The sequence below is a fragment of the Vulpes lagopus genome, chromosome 2, assembly GCF_018345385.1.
Source record: "Vulpes lagopus strain Blue_001 chromosome 2, ASM1834538v1, whole genome shotgun sequence".
Classification (NCBI taxonomy): domain Eukaryota; kingdom Metazoa; phylum Chordata; class Mammalia; order Carnivora; family Canidae; genus Vulpes; species Vulpes lagopus.
Genome location: NC_054825.1, coordinates 166,342,925 through 166,362,088, shown reverse-complemented (window position 1 = coordinate 166,362,088; position 19,164 = coordinate 166,342,925). Strand labels below are relative to the sequence as shown.

General features: G+C 52.9%; 1 protein-coding gene across 4 annotated transcripts in view; it reads right to left on the bottom strand.

The window, feature by feature from the left end:
- Nucleotides 1-138: 138 nt before the first annotated feature.
- SYMPK (symplekin) overlaps nucleotides 139-19,164 on the bottom strand; it is a 37,633-nt gene continuing 18,607 nt past the window's right edge. For all 4 annotated transcript variants that reach the window (XM_041746264.1, XM_041746265.1, XM_041746266.1 and 1 more), the window contains 17 exons: nucleotides 17,501-17,651; nucleotides 16,085-16,289; nucleotides 14,815-14,965; nucleotides 13,717-13,952; nucleotides 12,671-12,752; nucleotides 12,305-12,418; nucleotides 11,039-11,186; nucleotides 9,780-9,940; nucleotides 7,999-8,107; nucleotides 7,641-7,741; nucleotides 7,056-7,146; nucleotides 6,245-6,346; nucleotides 2,471-2,658; nucleotides 1,459-1,635; nucleotides 1,177-1,272; nucleotides 556-894; nucleotides 139-381 (listed from right to left, as the gene is read on the bottom strand). In XM_041746264.1, coding sequence (XP_041602198.1) covers nucleotides 247-381; nucleotides 556-894; nucleotides 1,177-1,272; nucleotides 1,459-1,635; nucleotides 2,471-2,658; nucleotides 6,245-6,346; nucleotides 7,056-7,146; nucleotides 7,641-7,741; nucleotides 7,999-8,107; nucleotides 9,780-9,940; nucleotides 11,039-11,186; nucleotides 12,305-12,418; nucleotides 12,671-12,752; nucleotides 13,717-13,952; nucleotides 14,815-14,965; nucleotides 16,085-16,289; nucleotides 17,501-17,651 — 2,586 coding nt within the window. In that variant the 3' untranslated portion in view covers nucleotides 139-246. The remainder of the gene's footprint in view (nucleotides 382-555; nucleotides 895-1,176; nucleotides 1,273-1,458; nucleotides 1,636-2,470; nucleotides 2,659-6,244; nucleotides 6,347-7,055; nucleotides 7,147-7,640; nucleotides 7,742-7,998; nucleotides 8,108-9,779; nucleotides 9,941-11,038; nucleotides 11,187-12,304; nucleotides 12,419-12,670; nucleotides 12,753-13,716; nucleotides 13,953-14,814; nucleotides 14,966-16,084; nucleotides 16,290-17,500; nucleotides 17,652-19,164) is intronic.

The following is a 19,164-nucleotide window of genomic DNA, read 5'->3' as shown; positions in this document are numbered from 1 at the left end:
GGCCAGGGGTTGGCTTTTGCGCAGGCGCACCCCCACGACCGAGGGCCTGCCAGTCTTCCCGCCAGCACCTGGGGGCGTTCACTTGATCTGTGCAGTCCCACAGCTGACAGGTAGGTAGAGAGGAGAGACTGCATCCACGCCCCAGACCCGCGATCTTTTTAATTTTAAAGGCAAAGCCCCGCCGGCTAGGCCCCGCCCCGCCCTTCCCGAGCTCCCTGACCCACTCCCCTTCCCCACCAAGCCCGGTCAACTGTTCCCCTTGGTCTCGGGTTCCCCGGATTCCTCGGCGGCGGGGCTGGGGGTCTTCATGGTGTCTTCTCCGGCAGGGGCGAGGGTCTGGGGACTGCGCTCCTCCTTTGAGGTCAACCCGCCCGCTGCCTCCTGGTGACAGGAGAAGGAGGAGCGGGTCAAGGATAGCGTAGTGTGGTCCTACCTCCATAGCTTCCTTAGGGCTATACCCTCCCCTTCCCAAGACCCTGGGCACTTGGCATACACCCTTCACCCCGGGGCCCTAATTGTTTTCTTCCTTTGCTGTTTTGAGGTTGTCATCCCTACCTTAGGTAGGGGCCCCTCAAGACTAGAGTCCAGGAGTGCGGCCTCGGTCAGCCCCGAGTCGTCATCCATGCTGATGAAGATGGCGGGGGTCTCACACTCAGGCCCCTCCTCCCGGAAATCTATGGCTTCCTCGGGCTGGGGAGGGCCTGGCCGGGTGGAGGAAGAGGACGACGACGATGATGACGACGACGACGAGGGGGCTCCCACTCCTGGCTTCAGCTTCTGTTCCTCCTCCAACTGACGCTTTAAGGCTTTCTCCTGGGCCAGCCGCAGGCCGATGAGGTCCTGAGGGGGGCGCGGGGCTGGGGCTGGGGCAAGGGCCAAAGGCTCCAGGTCGTCCTAGGGGTGGGGAATGGCACACAGAAACTCAGAGTGGCGGGGGGGGGGGGGGGGGGGGGGCGGCGGACCAGGTCATAGGCTGCTGTGGAGGCTGGTGGCAAGGAGCCAGAAAGCACCCTGAGGCAGACAGCGGTGTGGGCACGGGGAGTATATAAGGGGCAATTGTTTCCCCACGTCCCATCCCTTTCAGCAGGAGCCTCCACCAGACAGAGATGGCTGGGGTGAGGAGGGGGACAGGGTGGGCCTTGATGGCTCGGGGGGTGGGGGGCTGTGGGCCCTCACCTCTTCCAGGGGCCCCGCAGGCACTTCCTTGGCCTCTGGCTCCTGCTTGCCACTGGCCTCCAGGATGGTCATGATGGAGTTGGGGATGTGTGCTTGCTAGGGGAAGAGCAGGTTGGGGGCTCTATGGAGTGCTCAGACCCCTAGTGGACACCCCAGATCCCTGGTCCCTGACCCTGCAGAGCCCCTGGGCTTCTGTGGCAGTGCAGGGCTCCCCTCAGCCCACCCCCATCCAGTCCTCAAGGGCTGAACCCATGGGGCCACCCATCCCACACCCTGGGGTACCTGGTGGGGGGTGAAGGATCGGACGTGGGCCAGCAGGGGCTCCCGGAGCTCTGGGCACTTGTCAAAGACGGCACCCAGCTGCTGGGGTGGTAGCTGCAGGATGACCTGGAAGCTCTGGGGCTTGGTGCGTTGACAGCACTTGATGAAGCCCTCCCACACCTTGGGATACTTCCACACCTGGACGGGGCAGGGAGGGAGTGGTCCTGAGGGGGCACGCAGGCAGCCACCCCAGAAACTGAAAGAAAGACCTTACCAAGATGGGGCCCAAATCCCTACTATCCAAGAGTCCTGGCTACTACCTACAGCCCTGACCTCCAGCCCTCCAGAGGACTTTCTCTTCCTGATCCCAAGCAGCTGAGGCATCAGGGCAGCTCAGATAAAGAAAACAGAGCACCCATTCATGTGAGCACTGGGTCATTTTACTCTTGCAGCAGCCCCGAGGGGTGACATCAGCCCTGCTAACCATGAGGCCCAGGGAGGTGTGCGGGCTTGTCTAGGGTCAGGCAGGTACCTTGAGGAAGAACCAAGGTTTGAACCCAGCACTGTCTGAATCTGCATTTCACCTCTAAGCCAGATGTTGCAAAGTGCAACCTGTAGGCTGAATCTAATCTGAGAGCTTGTGAGAGGGGTTTGATCATGGTATTTGTAGAAACCCAGATTTGTAGCTTCTCATGAGAAACAGGCCCCTCTAATATGCATCCTGGCTGGGTGCAGAGGTGGCAGCCTGGGGCACTACACCTCTCCTGGGACGTCCGTGAAGCCTACCACCTGTTCCGGCCTATCACCCATCAAACTGCCATCCTTGAGCTGAGTTAGCGACCTCTGTTGGGCTGTACTGTCTTGGCTCAGGATAGGGCAAAGGAGCTGGCTGATCTCATAGAGCGCACTCGCCTCATCCTGGCTCCCTCTGCAGCGGGGGAGGTTGAGCAGGCTGGAAAAGCCTGGGGTCCTGCCTCCAATCTATCCTCAGTGTACTGAAGGCAGTGGACTACGGCGCTCAGGGGCAGGTTACCTGCTTCATGATGAGGCGGGACAGGATGTTCATGACGAAGCCCCCCAGGCGGGGGTACATGGTCAGAGACTGGATGACGGTCCTCATGAGCAGCATGGGCAGGGGGCTCTGCTCCATCAGCTGCTGCATCACCACGGCCAGCACCTCCGATGTGTACACGTTCCGCTCCGCAAAGCACAGGTTGGTGGCTGCGAGGAGGCGGAGAGTGGGCCTATCCCCTTTGCCCAGCAACCCCTGGGAGGTGGGAGGCCCACCACCCTTAGAGAGCCTGAACCCCATTCATCTGCCCATGCGAGTGAAGGTCTCGCCCTCATTCCTGAAGCTCCAGATGACAGAGACTTTCTCACCCAGCAGGTCCCCAAGGGGACACTGTGGCCTGGTCTTTAGAAAGCCTAAGCTGTTGGTCCATGGGAAGAGACAGATCCAGCTGCTAGAAGCCCTATGGCTGGGCAGAGTGGGCAGACCTTGGCCCTGGCCCTTTTTCTTTGGGGACAACCCATGGAAAGGCTCAGGCAGGAAAGACAGGCTGCCAGTGCCTGGAGGCCCATTCTGGCTTCCCTTTTCCATCTCTACCAGAGAGGAAGGCAGCTGTAACTTCCCTAAGTCCCCTTGTTGAAGGGAGATGCTGTCCACCAGCAGGATGGTCAAGGGACTGTCCACTCCCAATTCTGACCAAGCATTAAGGATTTGTGCTGGTGCTGGAGAGATACCAGGGGTAGGGCCATGTGGGAGGCACAGTAATAAAGGAGGAAGGAGCAAGAAGAAGTGTGGGCATACATAGAGCTCCCCAGTTCAACACCCAGTGCCAGCAAGGGCCCAAGGAGGGCTGGCAGAATAAGGAGATCCACAAAGGTAGGCAGGCCAGGGCAGACCGTGGGGTCTGTTCCCTCACAAATGGGTCGTGGTACCCCAAAACCAGTGGGATCGGCGGTGCTCCAATCCATTGTGCTAATGGGGAGACCCCAGAAACTGCCTCTGAATCCCTTCTTCCCCAAACACCACTTGCCATGTGAGTCTGTCAACCAGGAAGTCTTTATTGAGCCAGAAGAGAGGCCCCCAATCCTTGAGAGGCTAATGGAGAACAGGGGTGGGTGCCTATAAGGAATGAGGGGGCTCCTATAAGGAACAGGGGAAGGATGGAGGGATTACAGGAACACAGGCAGGAAGGAGACTAGAGTGGGGTAGGGCAGGTATCTAGGCTAAAGGAGCAGAGGAGAGTGTAGGACAGCACAGAAGCCAGAGTGAACGTACCAGAAACCAAGAAAGCTCTTCCTTCTCCCTTCCAGTTAGTGGCTGGCTCCTGCTGCTCTGCCTAAAAAGGTCCACACCAACCCCCGTTCCTCTCCTCCCCCTTAGCCTCAGTCTCCTCCTGGGCCTCCCACCCAGCCCTCTAATCCATCCTCCATAGCAGGTGGAGGGGTCCTTCCTTTCAGAAGCTCACCTGACCCTATACCTCCCAGAGGCCAAGAGATCAAGTCCAATCTACTACTGTGACCTATGAAACCCCGTGTGGGTGGGGCCCAGGCATGGTTGTTTTTACTGCTTAAAGCCTGACCTCTCCTAACCAGGCCCCTTCCCCTAAACCACAAGATCTAGTCCACTTCACCTCTGCAGTTCTAGAACCAGGCCATGCTAGCACATCTCTTGGCCCCTGCAAATATTCTTCAGCACATCTGCTGGCCCCTGAAAATATTCTTCCTTTCTCTGGGGTCAGGGTCTCTCCTGCTACCTCACCCCTATTCATCCCCCTGTGGTTTCAGCTCCGGTGTCCTCTTGGGGCTGCCCTGTTCCAGCCCTGCTCACTGTGTGGGCTCTTACTGTCTGGAGATGGTCTGTGAGCCTTGGAGAGCAGGACCAGGGCTGTCTCTATCCCTGCCGTGTCCCCAGCACTGCATGGGCAGAGGGCTCCGCAGAGGCACTCAGTTTTTTTTACTTGCTGCACCAGACCACTGGGGACAGGTCCAGCTCACCAGAGAAAGAGCGTGGCTTAAGTGGGGAGTGCATGCCATGACTGAATGCTTATACTATCAGGCATGGGAGATTCCAATGGTGTACAAAACAGGATTGGACTTTGGGATCTGGAGCTTAGAGTTGAAAGGGGTTACTAGCGCATCCAGGAAAACCACGGGAACCTGAGCAGAGAAATGTACTCTGGGAATTCACCAGATTGGGTGCTGAGGATGAACAGCAGGTAGGGAGAGTAGCTGGAAGGTTCATGCTCAGCAGCATGGAGGCTCTGTACAGGCCTGGGCTTGAAGGAAGGAATAGGTGGGCCTCTAAAGGCCGGGCCTTGAGGACATCTCCAGGGACCTCGCTGCCGGCCACCCGGGCAACCTATGGCAAGGTTCTTTTTTCCCCTGGGGCTTAATATGGGTCTGGTAAAGGGGTTAGTGGGATCTGTGAATCCCCTCACATTGTATGCAAAACTGTGTGGCTATCATCCTTGGGATAGGCCCCAGCTTCCCCGACACCATCAAAGGGGCCACAGCCTGCAAAAGAGCCACTTCTGGGGCACCTGAGTGGCTCAGTTGGAGCAGTGTGTGACCTTTGGTCTCGGGGTTGTGAGTTCAAGCACCATGTGGGGTGTAGAGCTTACTTAAATAAACAAATGAACTTTAAAAAGGCCACTTCTGGATGATCCCCTTTGAGACTCTTTTCACTTTACTGTTCTTTTACTAGAGGCCTTCGTTCCTCCTCAGTTGTAGTGTGAGTTTTAGACTTCCACAAGCTCCTCTCTTGACCGCAAAGATTCTGAGAGAACTTGCTGAGGGTGGCTAGGAAATAAGTAGTCACGGAGGAACTATTTTAGGCTAGATGCTAAGCTAAGCGGTGGTTGGGGGTGGTCATGGACGGTGTGTGTGTGTGTGTGTGTCACTCCCTCCCTGCTCTTAAAGGAAAGAGGAGGAATCAAAGGACAGGTGTCTTGAGTAGAGCGGGCGATAGTCAGGGCTTCCACCTTGGTGGGAAAGCACGACTCTGGGGCCAGAAACAGTCCTCCTATGGGAGGTGGTGCTCCGAGACCCAGCGTGCCCCAGGTGAGTGAACTGGTAGAGCTGGATTCCAGCTCAGGTCTACCGGGCGTCAGACTCTGCGGTTCTACTACACCACTCACTCAGCTTGTGTATGGCCCTGAGCAAGTTCCTCAACCTCTCTGGAACCTCCACCTCCTCATCTATAAGATGGAAGTCAGTATACTCACCAGGTAGTGGGTGGTGTGTGTTGGCAGGCAGGCCTGTAAGGCACTCAGGATAGCCTGTCTCAGTGTAAGTGCTCAGTGAGTGGTGAAGGCAGCTATTAGCAAACTGCTGACTGAGGTGAGCAGCCAGTTTGTCCCCAACCCCCTCCTCTGGAGGCACATTCTCCTGCCTCAACTGGAGCCCAGGCCGGACTTGGCATCTACTCCTGGTTCAACAACTGCCCTGGTATGCTCCATCTGCTCTGCTGGTGTCTTTCTGCCCCTGTTTTGCCAAGGGCTCTGCTTCCTCCATTCCTTGGGCCAGGACTCGGGAGGAAGGGGCTCCCCACCTTTCTTGAGGACTACTCTGTGCCAGCGCAAAGCAGAGGCACCAGTTCCTTGGATGGAGGGAGGGAAGGAGGTGGCAGGGAAGGGAGGGAGGCAAAGGAATGAGGGTAGGTGTCCAGAGCCGAGATGGGGTTGCAGGTGGCATAATCTCCAACTTGGCAGATTCCAGCAGGGACATGTGAATGACTGAGGTTCTTCCCCAGGTCCGCAGCAGCCAGGCCACTTGGGGGAAGAGGGGGGGAGCGCCTCACCTTTGATGATGGACTTCATGTCACACTTCACCGAGTCGATATTGTGCAATGCGATCAGCAGCTCTCCAGGGTTCAAGGGGGACAAGGCCGAGTTCCCTTCACCTGCAGTGGGAGGGAGTAGGAAGGGGAAGGAGACAGCGTGGACATCTAAATTAAAAGGTGTGTTTGGGTCTCCCAGATTAGGGGAGTGGTGAATGAAGATGAGACACCCTCTGCTTCGATGGGCCTGGGAGGACAGAGGAACAGGGGAAGAAAAATGCCACCTCCTCTAGGAAGCCTTCTTTCACAGCCTGAGGCCTTCACCTTGCTCCTCTCCTTTCCCCACCCCAGTGGGGTCTCTCCCTCCTAGGGCAACATCTGATGTGCTCCAGCAGGTTCTCTCCCTCCTCCTTGGGCTGTGACCACAGAAGGATAAGACCCCTGCACAGCACAGGCTAGGCTGGGCAACGGGCTCATTGGCAGCACTTAGAGGCGATGCTGCATGAAGACAGCTAGGAGAAATGGCACTCCGCTGGTGCGGTTTTGAGAGTCCCAGACGCTCTTGTGTGTGGGTTCGAGATCACATGCTATGTGTGCAATGGGCAGCCTCCACTACCTCCCTAACACCAACCCCTGGGGTGAGGGAAAAGAGTCCATCCCAGTCACTGTGTAGTTTTTCTAAGTTGAAAGTTCTCTGGGCAACACTCTTGGGAATCCTCCCTCTTCAGGAGCTGTGTACTATATTGCTCGGTAAACTTTGCTTTGTTCCCCACCAAGAAAAGAAAAAAGTTCCGCTTCGCTTCTTTCTGACCACATCAAAGATGTCACCTACCATGCTGGGTGCCCAGCAGGCGATTGAAGACCTCTTTCACCACAATGGGGTTGAGTTTGATGAGCTTTGGCAGAGCCTGGATCACTTCTTTCTGCAGGGGGAGGGCAGGGGAGGCAGGTCAGATAGCAACCCCCATCCCAACTGCTGCCCTCTGATACTTCCCTCCTCTTACTCCCTCTGGTCCCTTGGGGTTGAATTTTCTCCCCATCAATGGGCCTGACTCGCCCCACCCTCATCACTCCCCATCTGAGCCTTCCTGTGCCACCCACATCATCCCCTTTACAAATGAGAAGACTAAGGCTTGCCAAGACCCCCAGATTGTAAGGAACAAGACCTGGGCAGGGGAAGCACATTTAGGCCTTGGTGTGTGTGTGTGTGTGGTGATCCTCACTTGACAGAGGAGGAAACCAAGGCACAGAGAGGGGGTGGCCTGGCTGAGGTCACAGAGGATAAAGCAGAGTTGAGACCACCCTGTAGTCTGACAAGCACCCGGGATGGGCTCACTAGCGTCTGACATGGGTACCTGCCTCCTCCCCATCCCTGCCCTATCTTCATCAGGGGGCATCTGGACATCTAGCGCCATACCTTCTCCAGTCCATTGAGCACAGGGATAAGGAAGCGGACATCTGGCAATCGCTTGTGGTAGAGATCCCGGACCCGCTTCACCAGCTCTGGGGAGGGTGGGACTGCAGGCAGAAGAGTAAGCAGGAGGCACAGGTGGGGTGAGGGTGAGCACCAAGAGGAAGGAGAAATGGTGGTGGCTGTGTGCAAGGGAAGGGGAGGGCCAGCTCCATTTCAGAGCAGGAATCTTTGGCCCTTAGTTTCTCAAATGTACTTAGCAATATACGCAGCAGCTCTGATGGCCAGGTCTTGGGAAGGGCACGTGGGGAAGGTCTGGGACATGGAGGAAAGGATGAAAGGTGGGGGTCCCGGGGAATGGCACCTTTGTCCGTGAGGCTGTGTAGACATCGTGTGACCAGTGTTTCTGCCCCCTTGGGACAGTTTTCTACCAGCAGCAGCAGCTCTGGTGAGTTCATGCCCATTCCTCGGATCTAGAGAGAGAGAGGGAGGGATGGCAGGCTGGGGAGGGGGCTGGTGATGTGGGGACGACAAGGGGGCCGAAGGGGAGAACCCAGGGAGGCCCGGGTGTGAGAGGCAGGGTGGCTGGGGGATGATGTGACTCTGAAGCAAGAACTGGAGACATAAAGAGTAGATCTTAAAAGTTCTCATCACTAGAAAAAAACAAACTATAGTTTGTTAACTAATTAGATGTTAACTAATCTTCTGTGGTCATTTTATAATATATACACATCCCCAAACATTATGTTTTATGCCTCTCACTAACACAAGGCTATGTGTCAGTTATACCTCAGTGAACCTTGGGGCGGGGGAAACTGGCGTTGGGGTTCAGAGAACTGGAGGAAATGCAGGGAAGGGGGGAGGAGTAGGGCGGCAGCAGCTGTGCTGCTTCTACCCCATCTCACAGGGCACAGACTGGCTATAGCTCCCAAACCTTCACCAGTGCTGGACGCCTACTTAGCAGGCAGGGCCCTGTCACCTCTGACCTAATTCGACCTCTAATGCCCAACCTGCCCTCCAATTCCTTGGTGAAGACTTTTCAGGCTTCTAAAGCCATCAGTGACAGCCAGCACCCAGCATGGCAGCTTGCTCAGATCAGGGATTGACCTGTGTCTGTAGCCTGCCCCACTCTGTGAGCAAGAAATGCAGGAAGCACAGCCAGGCTTTGAGGGCTCATGCCTTCCTCTGTCAACAGAGGTTTTATAATGGTCCATGGAATTGGCAGTCTTGCCCTCCAGGAGCTCACAGTCTGGTGGGCTCACCTTGAAAACAGGGAGAGGACACCGCCGAATCCGGGTGGTAGGTATTTGGGGGTTAGCATACCATAGTCTCTCCTTTTCTTTATGTTGGCAATTTTCCATAATAATAAAAAGGCGGAAACAGAGAAATATAAAAAAATTGTTTCCAGTCTAGCTGCAGATTTGGAAGGGTAGACAGTCTGAATTTCAGGTGCCAGTTTGCAAGAAGAATTGCTTCTCCTGCAGGTGACCTTGTGGCTCCAGAGAGAGGAGCAGGAGGAACTTGTGTAATGACAACTAAAGATTCCCATTGGCAAAGCAATGGAATCCCAGCTCATAAACAGTGACAGTGACATGAATGTTTACATATATGAGCTCATGGAACCCCTGCAACAAGCTTGGGGGACTGAATTATCCTTCCCCGAGGAGGTTCCAGTTTGCACAGTGAGAAATGAGAGGCAGAGATACTTGGGTGGTTCAGTGGTTGTGTCTGCCTTTGGCTCAGGGAGCGACCCTGGGGTCCTGGGATTGAGTCCCCCAGTAGGCTCCCTGTGGAGAGCCTACTTTTCTCCCTCTGCCTATGTCTCTGCCTCTCTCTGTGTGTGTCTCTCATGAATAAATAAAAAAAAATCTTAAAAAAAAAAAAAAAAAAGAAAACAAAACAAAGTGAGCAGCAGAATGTGAACCTAGGTCTGTCCAACTCCAGGCTAGTAACTGCAGGATTGTTCTTTCATCAGCAGATGGGGCATGTGGACCACCCATAAGCTACTAACTTGCTTGGCCCAGAGTGGCCACCACTGGTGCTTAGCACATGCCAAGGTGGAGATACCAGGGTAAGGGCTGGACTTGGGGCCTCAGCCCTGCCCATGGGGTGGGGGGCAGAGCCTGGTGGGCTCAGGGGCCTCACCGGCTGTTCAATGACCCTCAGCACCGTCCGCTTGATGTCAGCAATGGCCTCAGTGTACACGGCTGCCAATTCGTGGATCAACTTGTGGTTCTGAGGCAGGAGAGCCAGGTAGAGGTACAGACACTGCTTTACGGTCTCCTCGGTCCAGGGCGCCGCCACCTCTGATAGGGCAGGGGGTGGGGAATCAGGGACCACTCTCCTCCTAACCATTTCCCACCCTCACTGTCTGTCCCTTCTTTGCAGGGGCTGGAACAAAAGGGAGGCAGCCTGGGAAGCAAACTGTTCTGGGGTAGGAAGCCAATCATCAGGGAAATGGGGTGAGATCGGGACTGCTCCCCTTTTAGGAGCCTCTGCTCTGATGTCCCAATTAGTCTCTAACCATCAATCCACAGAGCAGCTAGAGGAATCTTTCCAAAGTGAAGTTTTCACCCTGTCCTTCTCCTGCTCCATGCTCCCATGACTACCCTATGCCCAGGATAAAGTCTCAATGCCTCATCTTGCTCTATGTGCCAGAGGCTGTATGGGGTGGCCCCCATCCCTGGTTCTCTGTGCTCTGGCCACATCCTACTTCTGACAGTCTCCCCAGAGCCTGCAACAGATCACTTTGCACATATCACTTCTTTGCCTGAAATGCTGCTGCCCAACCCCACTCTCTTTATCTCCTCAACCCACATAACCAAGGTCTCTCCTGGGAGGTCTTCCAGGCACTCAGGCTATGCCAGGGCTCCTATTCTCCCAGAAGGCCTTGTGCTTCCCGCCATAGCCTGAACCTTCTAGGTTTTAACTTTTTTTTTTTTTTTTTTTTTTTAAATAAGCTCTATGCCCAACATGGGGCTTGAAATCATGACCCCCAGATCAAGAGCTGCATGTTCCATAACTGAGCCAGGCAGGCACCCTTGAACCTTCCAGTTTAATGGTCCATTCCCCTGGGGCCTGGGTCTTCCCACCTGTAATTCTCGGGGACCTTAGGCTTTGTTGAAGGAACAGGCCTATGCCTGGCCCTTCCTGGAGCCCTGTCCCTGCCTATTTGTCCTTTGTCCTCTGGCTCTCAACCCACCACCTCATGTCCTAGGATGCTCTCCCTGACCTCTGGGGATGGGGTGAGACAACCCTTTGGACTCTCACAGCCCCCAGGCCTGCTCATTCTGGTTATTACTGCCTGGCTGCCTCAGCCTCAATCCAGCTCCATTCCCAGGACTTGGCCCAGAGCCTGGGATACAGCAGGTGCTCAATACACATCTGATGAAGCTGCACCAAACCTGTATCCTTGTCAGCTCCAAACAGCACGGATGGTGGGTTGGGGTGGACCAGGAGTTGCAGGTAATTGAGGGCAAATTTCTCCACATACTCTCGCAGCTGTTCCTTCTCATACATGCGCTTGATGAACAGTAGGGCCTGGGAACGCACCTGAAGAGAGAGTGCGGGCAAGATGGTGGAGTAGAGGGAGACTGCCATGTTGAGCTTGGCAGGACCAGTGGGAAAACAAGCCCAAGACTGAGAAAGGTCTAGCCTACCTGAATTACCTGTGCCACAGGCTGATTGCTGGCTTAGAAGTTTCCTGGCCCAAATCAGGCCCTGCATCACTTTCACCTACCTGCTCAGCCCTATTTCTTACTGTCTCTTGCTTTGCTTGCTACATTCCAACTAGAATGAGCTTTCCTTCGTTCCTCGAAAGTGACAGCATTCTCCTTGGCTTTGAGACTTGGCACAAAAGGATCCCCCTGCCCAGAGTGCTTGTCACTGGCTATATCCCATTTTACTCAGACATCACCTGCCAAGAGCCCTGAGAACAGAGACTGTCCCTGGGCATTGCTTTGTCTCCAGCAGCACCAAAGGCCCAAGCCAGAGTCTGCAGTGAGGGGTCTGCTGGATGAATGGACACATGACACCAGGAAAGGAGGTGGCAAAACGCTTGGGCAGCGATGGGTCAAGGGCCCTCTCTATCACATGCATGTGCACATTTTGTTGGCTCTGTTCAGCCACACCCATCTACTCTTATTTCAGGTCCTGGCTCACCTGCACCCCATAAGCCTTTAAACCCCACCCCTGCTCATCCCCCCATCAGGTAAGTCAGGCCCCTCCCCAGGGCTGCCACAGCTACATGTGCTGTTGTTCTAATGCTGCTCCACCCCATGAGCTTTCTGTGTCCTCACTTCTGTGTTTCACTTCTGTGAAACACTTCTGTGTTTCACTGCTCACCAATGGGCCACACAGCTCCTCTCCTGTCAGCTCCCCGACAAGGTCCCAGCACAGCTCCCAGCATAGCATCAGGCCTTAAAGGGGCTCCCCAACACGCGTGGAGTAAGAGGGAGAATGCGACTGCTCTCCCTGGGAGGATGAGTGTATATATGTATCCTAGGCAGCTTCTTGCCCCCATAAATGAAAAAATATCCACCACCAAAACATTATTGCAGGAAGGGCATCAGGCCCAGAGAGGACTTTCAGGGGCATGTGGAAGAGGCTGGGCTAGGTGCTCAGGACAGAGGAAAGGCTGAGTATGGCCCAGCATAGGGTGGCAGGGGTACCTTGTCCTTCTCGTGGGAGCTGAGATCTAGCAGAACATGTAGGTACTGGAACTGGCGGGATGGGCGCTTGAAGATCAGGTCTCGGAGGGTGGACATGCCCAGGTAAGTGCGACTCTGATGCAGAAGAGAGGGAAACCAGAGCTTAGTCCATCTGCAGTGTGCCTCTGGGATATCTCCCTGGCCTCCTTCAGATCTGGTATGGACAGAAGGACTGGGTCCCTCACCGAGTGCCCTGCCACAAGTCTAGGCCATGTGCTCTGCAGACCCCCAACACAGGCCTGTGTCCCCCCCCCCCCCCGCCCCCTGCAGGACTCCTGCATGCATCACGATTCTAGGGACTGAGGGAGATGGGCTGGCTGTCCTCACCTCATCCTCACAGTACTTGCGAATCACCTCTAGGGCACTCTCGGTGATCAGTGGTGCCTCCAGCACAACTTTAGTGAAGATCCTGCCAGAAAAGAAGAGGTAGGGAAAGGCTGCAAGGCAAAGAAGCTTCCCAATCCTGCTGGAGCTTGGAGCAGGCAGGGCTATCCGTCACATACAGCTTGCTCAACCCCCTGGATACAGAGCTCTGGAGGTAAACAGAGCAGGGTTTGAGCCCTGCCAGCTGGGGGACTTAGGCAGAGACTTTATCTCTCTGAAACTCAGTTTCCCACCTTTGTCAAAATGGGGATTCCTAACTTTTGTCATTTACTACAGCAATGGGAGAGAATGATGGAGCATGAGGACAGGTACCACTTTTCTGATGTGGTGGACAAAAACCGCTGTTTTGAGGTAACACTGAGTTGATGCTAAGGGATGAGAAGGAGCCAGTCATGCAAAGAATTGTGGGGAGAGCATTCCAGGTACAGAAACAGGAACTGCCAAGCTCTGAACTTGGCATGTTCAAGGGGGGGGAAGTGAGGAGTAGAAGAGTGAAAAAAGACGGTAAAGAGGTTGGTAGGAATTGGGTTATGCAGGTCTCATAGAGCACAGATAGAAAGCTGTATTTTATCCTAAGAGTGGAGAATCAGGGAAGGTTTTTAGTGGATAAACAACTAGTATTTACATTCTAAAATGTCACCCAGGTTGCTGCAAATGGATAGATCAGCAGGAGGTTGAGAACAAGGAGGGAAGCTACAGGAGCAATTCAGGTAAGATGGGGCTGGGGAGAAGCCAACCTCAGAAACAAGCCTATGAAGCAGGCACTGTTATCTACAGGAATGGAGGCTCAGAGGGCAACCAGCATAGCTGAGAATAAGCCCAGGGAGTAGGCCCCAGAGCCCACCCGGAATCTGCCTTGTATGCGTCTCCAGAGAGCAGGGAGAGCAGGGAGTCTTGGGATGGACACTTGGATTTGGCTGGTGAAGAGGGAGGTGATCAAACCACAAAAGAAAGGCAGGACACAGGAGAGCCAGGACTGTCCCCCTCACCCATCCTTCTGGTCTGGCTTCTCCTGCAGGCCGGAGAGCAGGCGGATAAGGCAGTCTTCATACTTGTCCAGGGTGCCTGAGGCACCGGCTGCCAGGTAGGCGTTGTACTCCTGGTAGAGCCAGGCGAAGGCCAAGTCCAGGCGGGCCCGCACATCCTCCAGGATGAAGGACAGGACTTCGGCCTTCAAGCCCGAGTCAAACTGTGTGACCAGACTGGCCAGGATCTTTATGCGCACCTGACAGGAGAGTGGGTGTATGTGTTGGTGTGGGACTGGGCAATCCCAGGCACTTCATGATTGTGCCTTGCACATCTTCCTGCCCAGGCTCAGGGACCTCCAGGGCAGACCTGGGGGTTACGCAAGGAAGGCAAGCTGAAGAATCTTATACCCCGTAGGTCTCATTTGTATGGGAGGGAAAAAATGGGTAGGTACATATGGGAATCAATCATCATAGAATAAAACTGAGTTTGTAAAAGTAGTATCTACATACTAAGTACACAGAGAAAGATCCTGAAGGCTTCCCCTAACTTGTACGTTGGTCACCTCTGAGGTGGCAGATGGGATGCAGGTGGGGGCCAAAGAAGACTTATGGGGCCTCTATGGCCTGGAAATTTTTTTTTTCTTTTTTAACAGAGAGGATATCTTTATATACTTCTTGGTTAATTAAAATTAAACTTCAAAAAATGGGGGGGAAAATGGGGGGAAAGTCACTTGGCTGAGGTTACAATGCCAGCATATGGGAGAATCAGGATTTAGACCTGGTCCATCTGAATCCACAGAAGAAGAGGAACACTATCGACCACCAGAAAGATAGAACACAACAGCAGCCCTCACTTGCAGGGCTCTTCTGGGCAGCCAGCCCCATGCTGAGTAAAAGATGTGCACGTCCGTATGTTTCCTCCTCCTCATTACTGTGTGAAGCTGCTGCTGCTGCCCCCGTTTGGAGGAAGACAGAAGAGAGGCATGGAAGGCTGGTGGGCAGCCCACCTGGGACCCAGAGCCTGGGAGGTTTGAGCCCAGGGCTGTCTCTTCCCTGGGCTGTGAGGCAGGCTCATGGGGAGAGGGTCTGGAAGCATGGGCTGGGGAGACAAGAGCACACCTGGGCCGCCCCGCTGCAGGCCACGGCCTTCTCTGCGCGTAGGATCCGCTTCACAGCGCCTAGCTTCATAGCCTCCACTTGGGCGTCTGTGAGGGGCTTCAGCACATCGCTCAGACGGAATATTTTCTTGCGTCCACCAGCGCCCGCCAGCCTACATGAAAGAGTAGGGACAGGGACACGGTGACTGAAAACATCCTTTCTGGAGTCCAGACCCACTTCAGGCCATATAGAGAACCTCACCCCCACTATACTGCTTCTTTAATTCTCTTGTGACTCAGGCATGGCAGGGAACAGGGTAATAAGAAGAGGGCCATTTTGTTTTTGTAAGTGTGTCTGAGGAAATGCTTCTCTGAGGAGGCTATGTGGAAGTGCAGATCTGAATGAAGCAAGCAGACAAGACAGACAAATATCAGGGGAATGAGCTTCCCAGGTAGAGAGAAAAGGAAGTGCAAAGGCCTTCCAGTGGGGACCTGCCTGGCTGTTCAAGGAGAACCAAGGGCCCATGTGATTGGAGGAGGGAGTGAGGGGAATGGAGAGCTCAGAGTTTGGGATCAGGCCCAGACAGCAGGCCTCGGTTGGGGAGGGGCAGGGACTGGCAGGAGTTTTTGGTCTCTAAGCTGGATAATAATGAAGAGGAGGATGACAACAACCAGTAGCATGTATGTCATGTAGTACTACCGGTTGTTGTCATCCTGTATAAAGTATATAAAGTATTTAGCATATAGGAATCATGCTAAATATTTTACATCAAATTCACTTTCAACCTCAAGGATTATCTTTTTTTTAAAGGAAAATTTTATTTTATTTATTTATTTTTAGATTTTATTTATTTATTCATGAGAGACTGAGAGAGAGAGGCAGAGACACAGGCAAAGGGAAAAACAGGCTCCATGCAGGGAGCCCGATGTGGGACTCCATCCCGGCACTCCAGGATCATGCCCTGAGCCGAAGGCAGGTGCTAAACTGCTGAGCCACCCAGGGATCCCCATGGATTATCTAATTTTATTATCTATCACTATGAACTCATTTAATTATCCCTTGATCCTCAGAGATACCATCATCCCAACTTTAAATATAAATAAGGAGGTATTTTTATGGAAAAGAAAATGACAAGGTTTCGTGGTATGGCATTGACTCGGGAATCAGATCCTCATCTGGCCCTACCTGTTTATCTGTTTGTCAGTCTGTCTTTAACACATGCACACACACATGCACTTAGTGTACACACTAAAACCCAGGCCCTCAGTCCTGCACCTGCCAGGGAACTCACCGGGGCTGCGTGACAGGTATGATAGGCTCTGGCCTCCTCTTGGCCTGGGGCGCCTCCTCCTCCAGAGTAGACATGGAACTCAGGGAGCCCACCACGGAGATGGCCTGGCCTTGGGCTGACAGGCGCCGCTTGATCAGGACGCTCTCTGGCTTCACCACCTTCTCCTCTTTGGGTTCCTCTTTGCACTGTTTGGTCTGTTCCACACCTGAGAGGGAGGTAGCAAATGGGCTCCAGGAATGTTCTACCCCTCTGCTTCCATCCAGGGACCTCCTGTGTGCTGGGTTCTAGTCTAAGCCTTATACACACAAAGCTCATTTAAGTCTGCAAATCACCATTCTGAAACAGGCATACTCTTTATCCTCATTTTGCATACAACCAGGGCTCAAACTAGAAATGCCATTTACTGTGGGTGGGAGTATCAAACAGCACAGCCATGGTGGCACACTGATGAGCAGTTTCTAGTAGCACTGAGCATACCCTAACCTATGACCCAACAATCCCACTCCTTGGTATATACTCAAGATAAAGGAGGGCACATGTACACCAAAACTTGTATACACCAACTATACTCAAACAAAAACAAAAAAACCCCAACAACTCCCCACCCCCACCCCACAGCCCAAACAAATCCCCAAAAACACTTATACACAAACACTTGTACAGCTTCATTCACAACAGTCAAAAGCTAGACATGAACCACAGGTCAATCAACAGGAGAGTGGATAAACAAACAATGGCCTATTTGCATGAGGAAACACTATTGAGCAATACAAAATAAACCACTGGTTCACATGACAACATGCAGGCATCTCAAAAACCTATGCCGAGCAAAAGAAGCCAGACTCTCTATGATCCCATTTATATGAAGTTCAGGAAAAATTAATCTAGGGAGACAGAAAGCAGAAAAGTCATTATCTCAGGAGGTGGGATGCTCTAAGTGCTGACTGGATAGGAGTAAGAAGGAATGTTCTGGAAAGATGGAAGTGATCTGTATCTCCATCTGGGTGGTGGCTATGTGGGAGTGTTCATTTTACGAAAATTCACTAAGATGTACAGTGAAGAGCTGTGTTTCTCTGTATGTAATTTATACTACACTTGTATTGTTAACATAGGCAAACACCTGAGTCACAGAGAGGTTCAGTTAACTTGACCAAAATCACACACTTATTAAGTGGCTGAGGTAGTCTGGTTCAACTGAGACCTCAAATCCAGGCCTGCTGGATTCAAAGCCCAGGGCCTGAAAATCTTAAGCACTCAATATATCTAAGGGACCGGAATTATTTACACCTACCATCTCATGTGAGTTTCATTTGAACCACCATGAGGAGGTAAGGTAGCACCATGCCTTTCCAGTAAGGAGAACCCAGCACTCACTGTGCGAACCCCTGGCCCAGGTCAGCTCCACGTGACACTCACCTGGCCCTAGTCCTGCAGCTGTCATCTGTGTGGCCATGAGCCGAGCCAGGTGCTTGATCTGGGCTTCAGTGCCTGCGGACTCCACTGGTGTATAGATGGCTTGGAAGGAGGCGGGCATGGCTTCGGGCAGGTACACCATGCTGATGAGTACCTGCAGGATGCCCAGGGAGAGGAGCCTTTCCTTACTCATGGACTCCACAAGGATCTGTTCCCCACCCAGGCCAAGGCTGGGGAAATGGCAGAGACTACAAAAGTCCTAGGCCTGCTCCTGTGGGGCTCAGATTTCTGGGGAAGTCAGAGAGAAAACGAGCAGTGTGGTGCACCAGGAAGGAAAGTAAAGGATGCCACAAGATGCTTCAGGAGGGCTGAGGCAGCTTTGGCTCTCGGGGAAGCAGCACCGAGGCTGAGAACGGAGAGGAGGGCCAGTTTCAGACTGGCACAGGGTGATGCCTCACAGTGGGAGCGGGCTATGGATTCCAGGCATTAGAGCAGCATGGGGGAAGGCTGAGCAGCTGTGACACCCTGCCCAGAGACTGCAAGTTCAGTAAAGAATGTCCTATGAACCAGAAACTGACTTAAAAAAAAAAAAAAAAAAAAAGGTATCCTAACAAGAGACCATCCAGTTTTGTCAGGAATTGGTAACAAAAGGTCACTTCGAACTCCCTGCATGCTTCAAACTCCCTGCATCCCTCCCGAGGTATAAATATATATCTGAAATAAGAAACTAATTAGAACAGAGAGAATGAAATCTCTACAAATCAAAATGTGTGGGATGCACACTTGCAATCAGGGAAATACAAATCAAAACCACAATGAAAAAAAAAAAACAAAAAAAAAACAAAACCACAATGAGATACCACCTCACACCAGTGAGAATGGGGAAAATTAACAAGGCAGGAAACAACAAATGTTGGAGAGGATGCGGAGAAAAGGGAACCCTCTTACACTGTTGGTGGGAATGTGAACTGGTGCAGCCACTCTGGAAAACTGTGTGGAGGTTCCTCAAAGAGTTAAAAATAGACCTGCCCTACGACCCAGCAATTGCACTGCTGGGGATTTACCCCAAAGATTCAGATGCAATGAAACGTCGGGACACCTGCACCCCGATGTTTCTATCAGCAATGGCCACAATAGCCAAACTGTGGAAGGAGCCTCGGTGTCCATCGAAAGATGAATGGATAAAGATGATGTGGTTTATGTATACAATGGAATATTACTCAGCAATTAGAAACGACAAATACCCACCATTTGCTTCAACGTGGATGGAACTGGAGGGTATTATGCTGAGTGAAATAAGTCAATCGGAGAAGGACAAGCAGTGTATGTTCTCATTCATTTGGGGAATATAAATAATAGTGAAAGGGAATATAAAGGAAGGGAGAAGAAATGTTGGGAAATATCAGGAAGGGAGACAGAACATAAAGACTCCTAACTCGGGGAAACGAACTAGGGGTGGTGGAAGGGGGGAGGAGGGCGGGTGTTGGAGGGGAATGGGTGACGGGCACTGAGGTGGACACTTGACGGGATGAGCACTGGGTGTTTTTCTGTATGTTGGTAAACTGAACACCAATAAAAATTAATTAAAAAAAAAATGTGTGGGATGCAGCTAAAATGGTTCTTAGACGGAAAATCAGATCCGTAAATGCTTATACTGGAAAAGACAA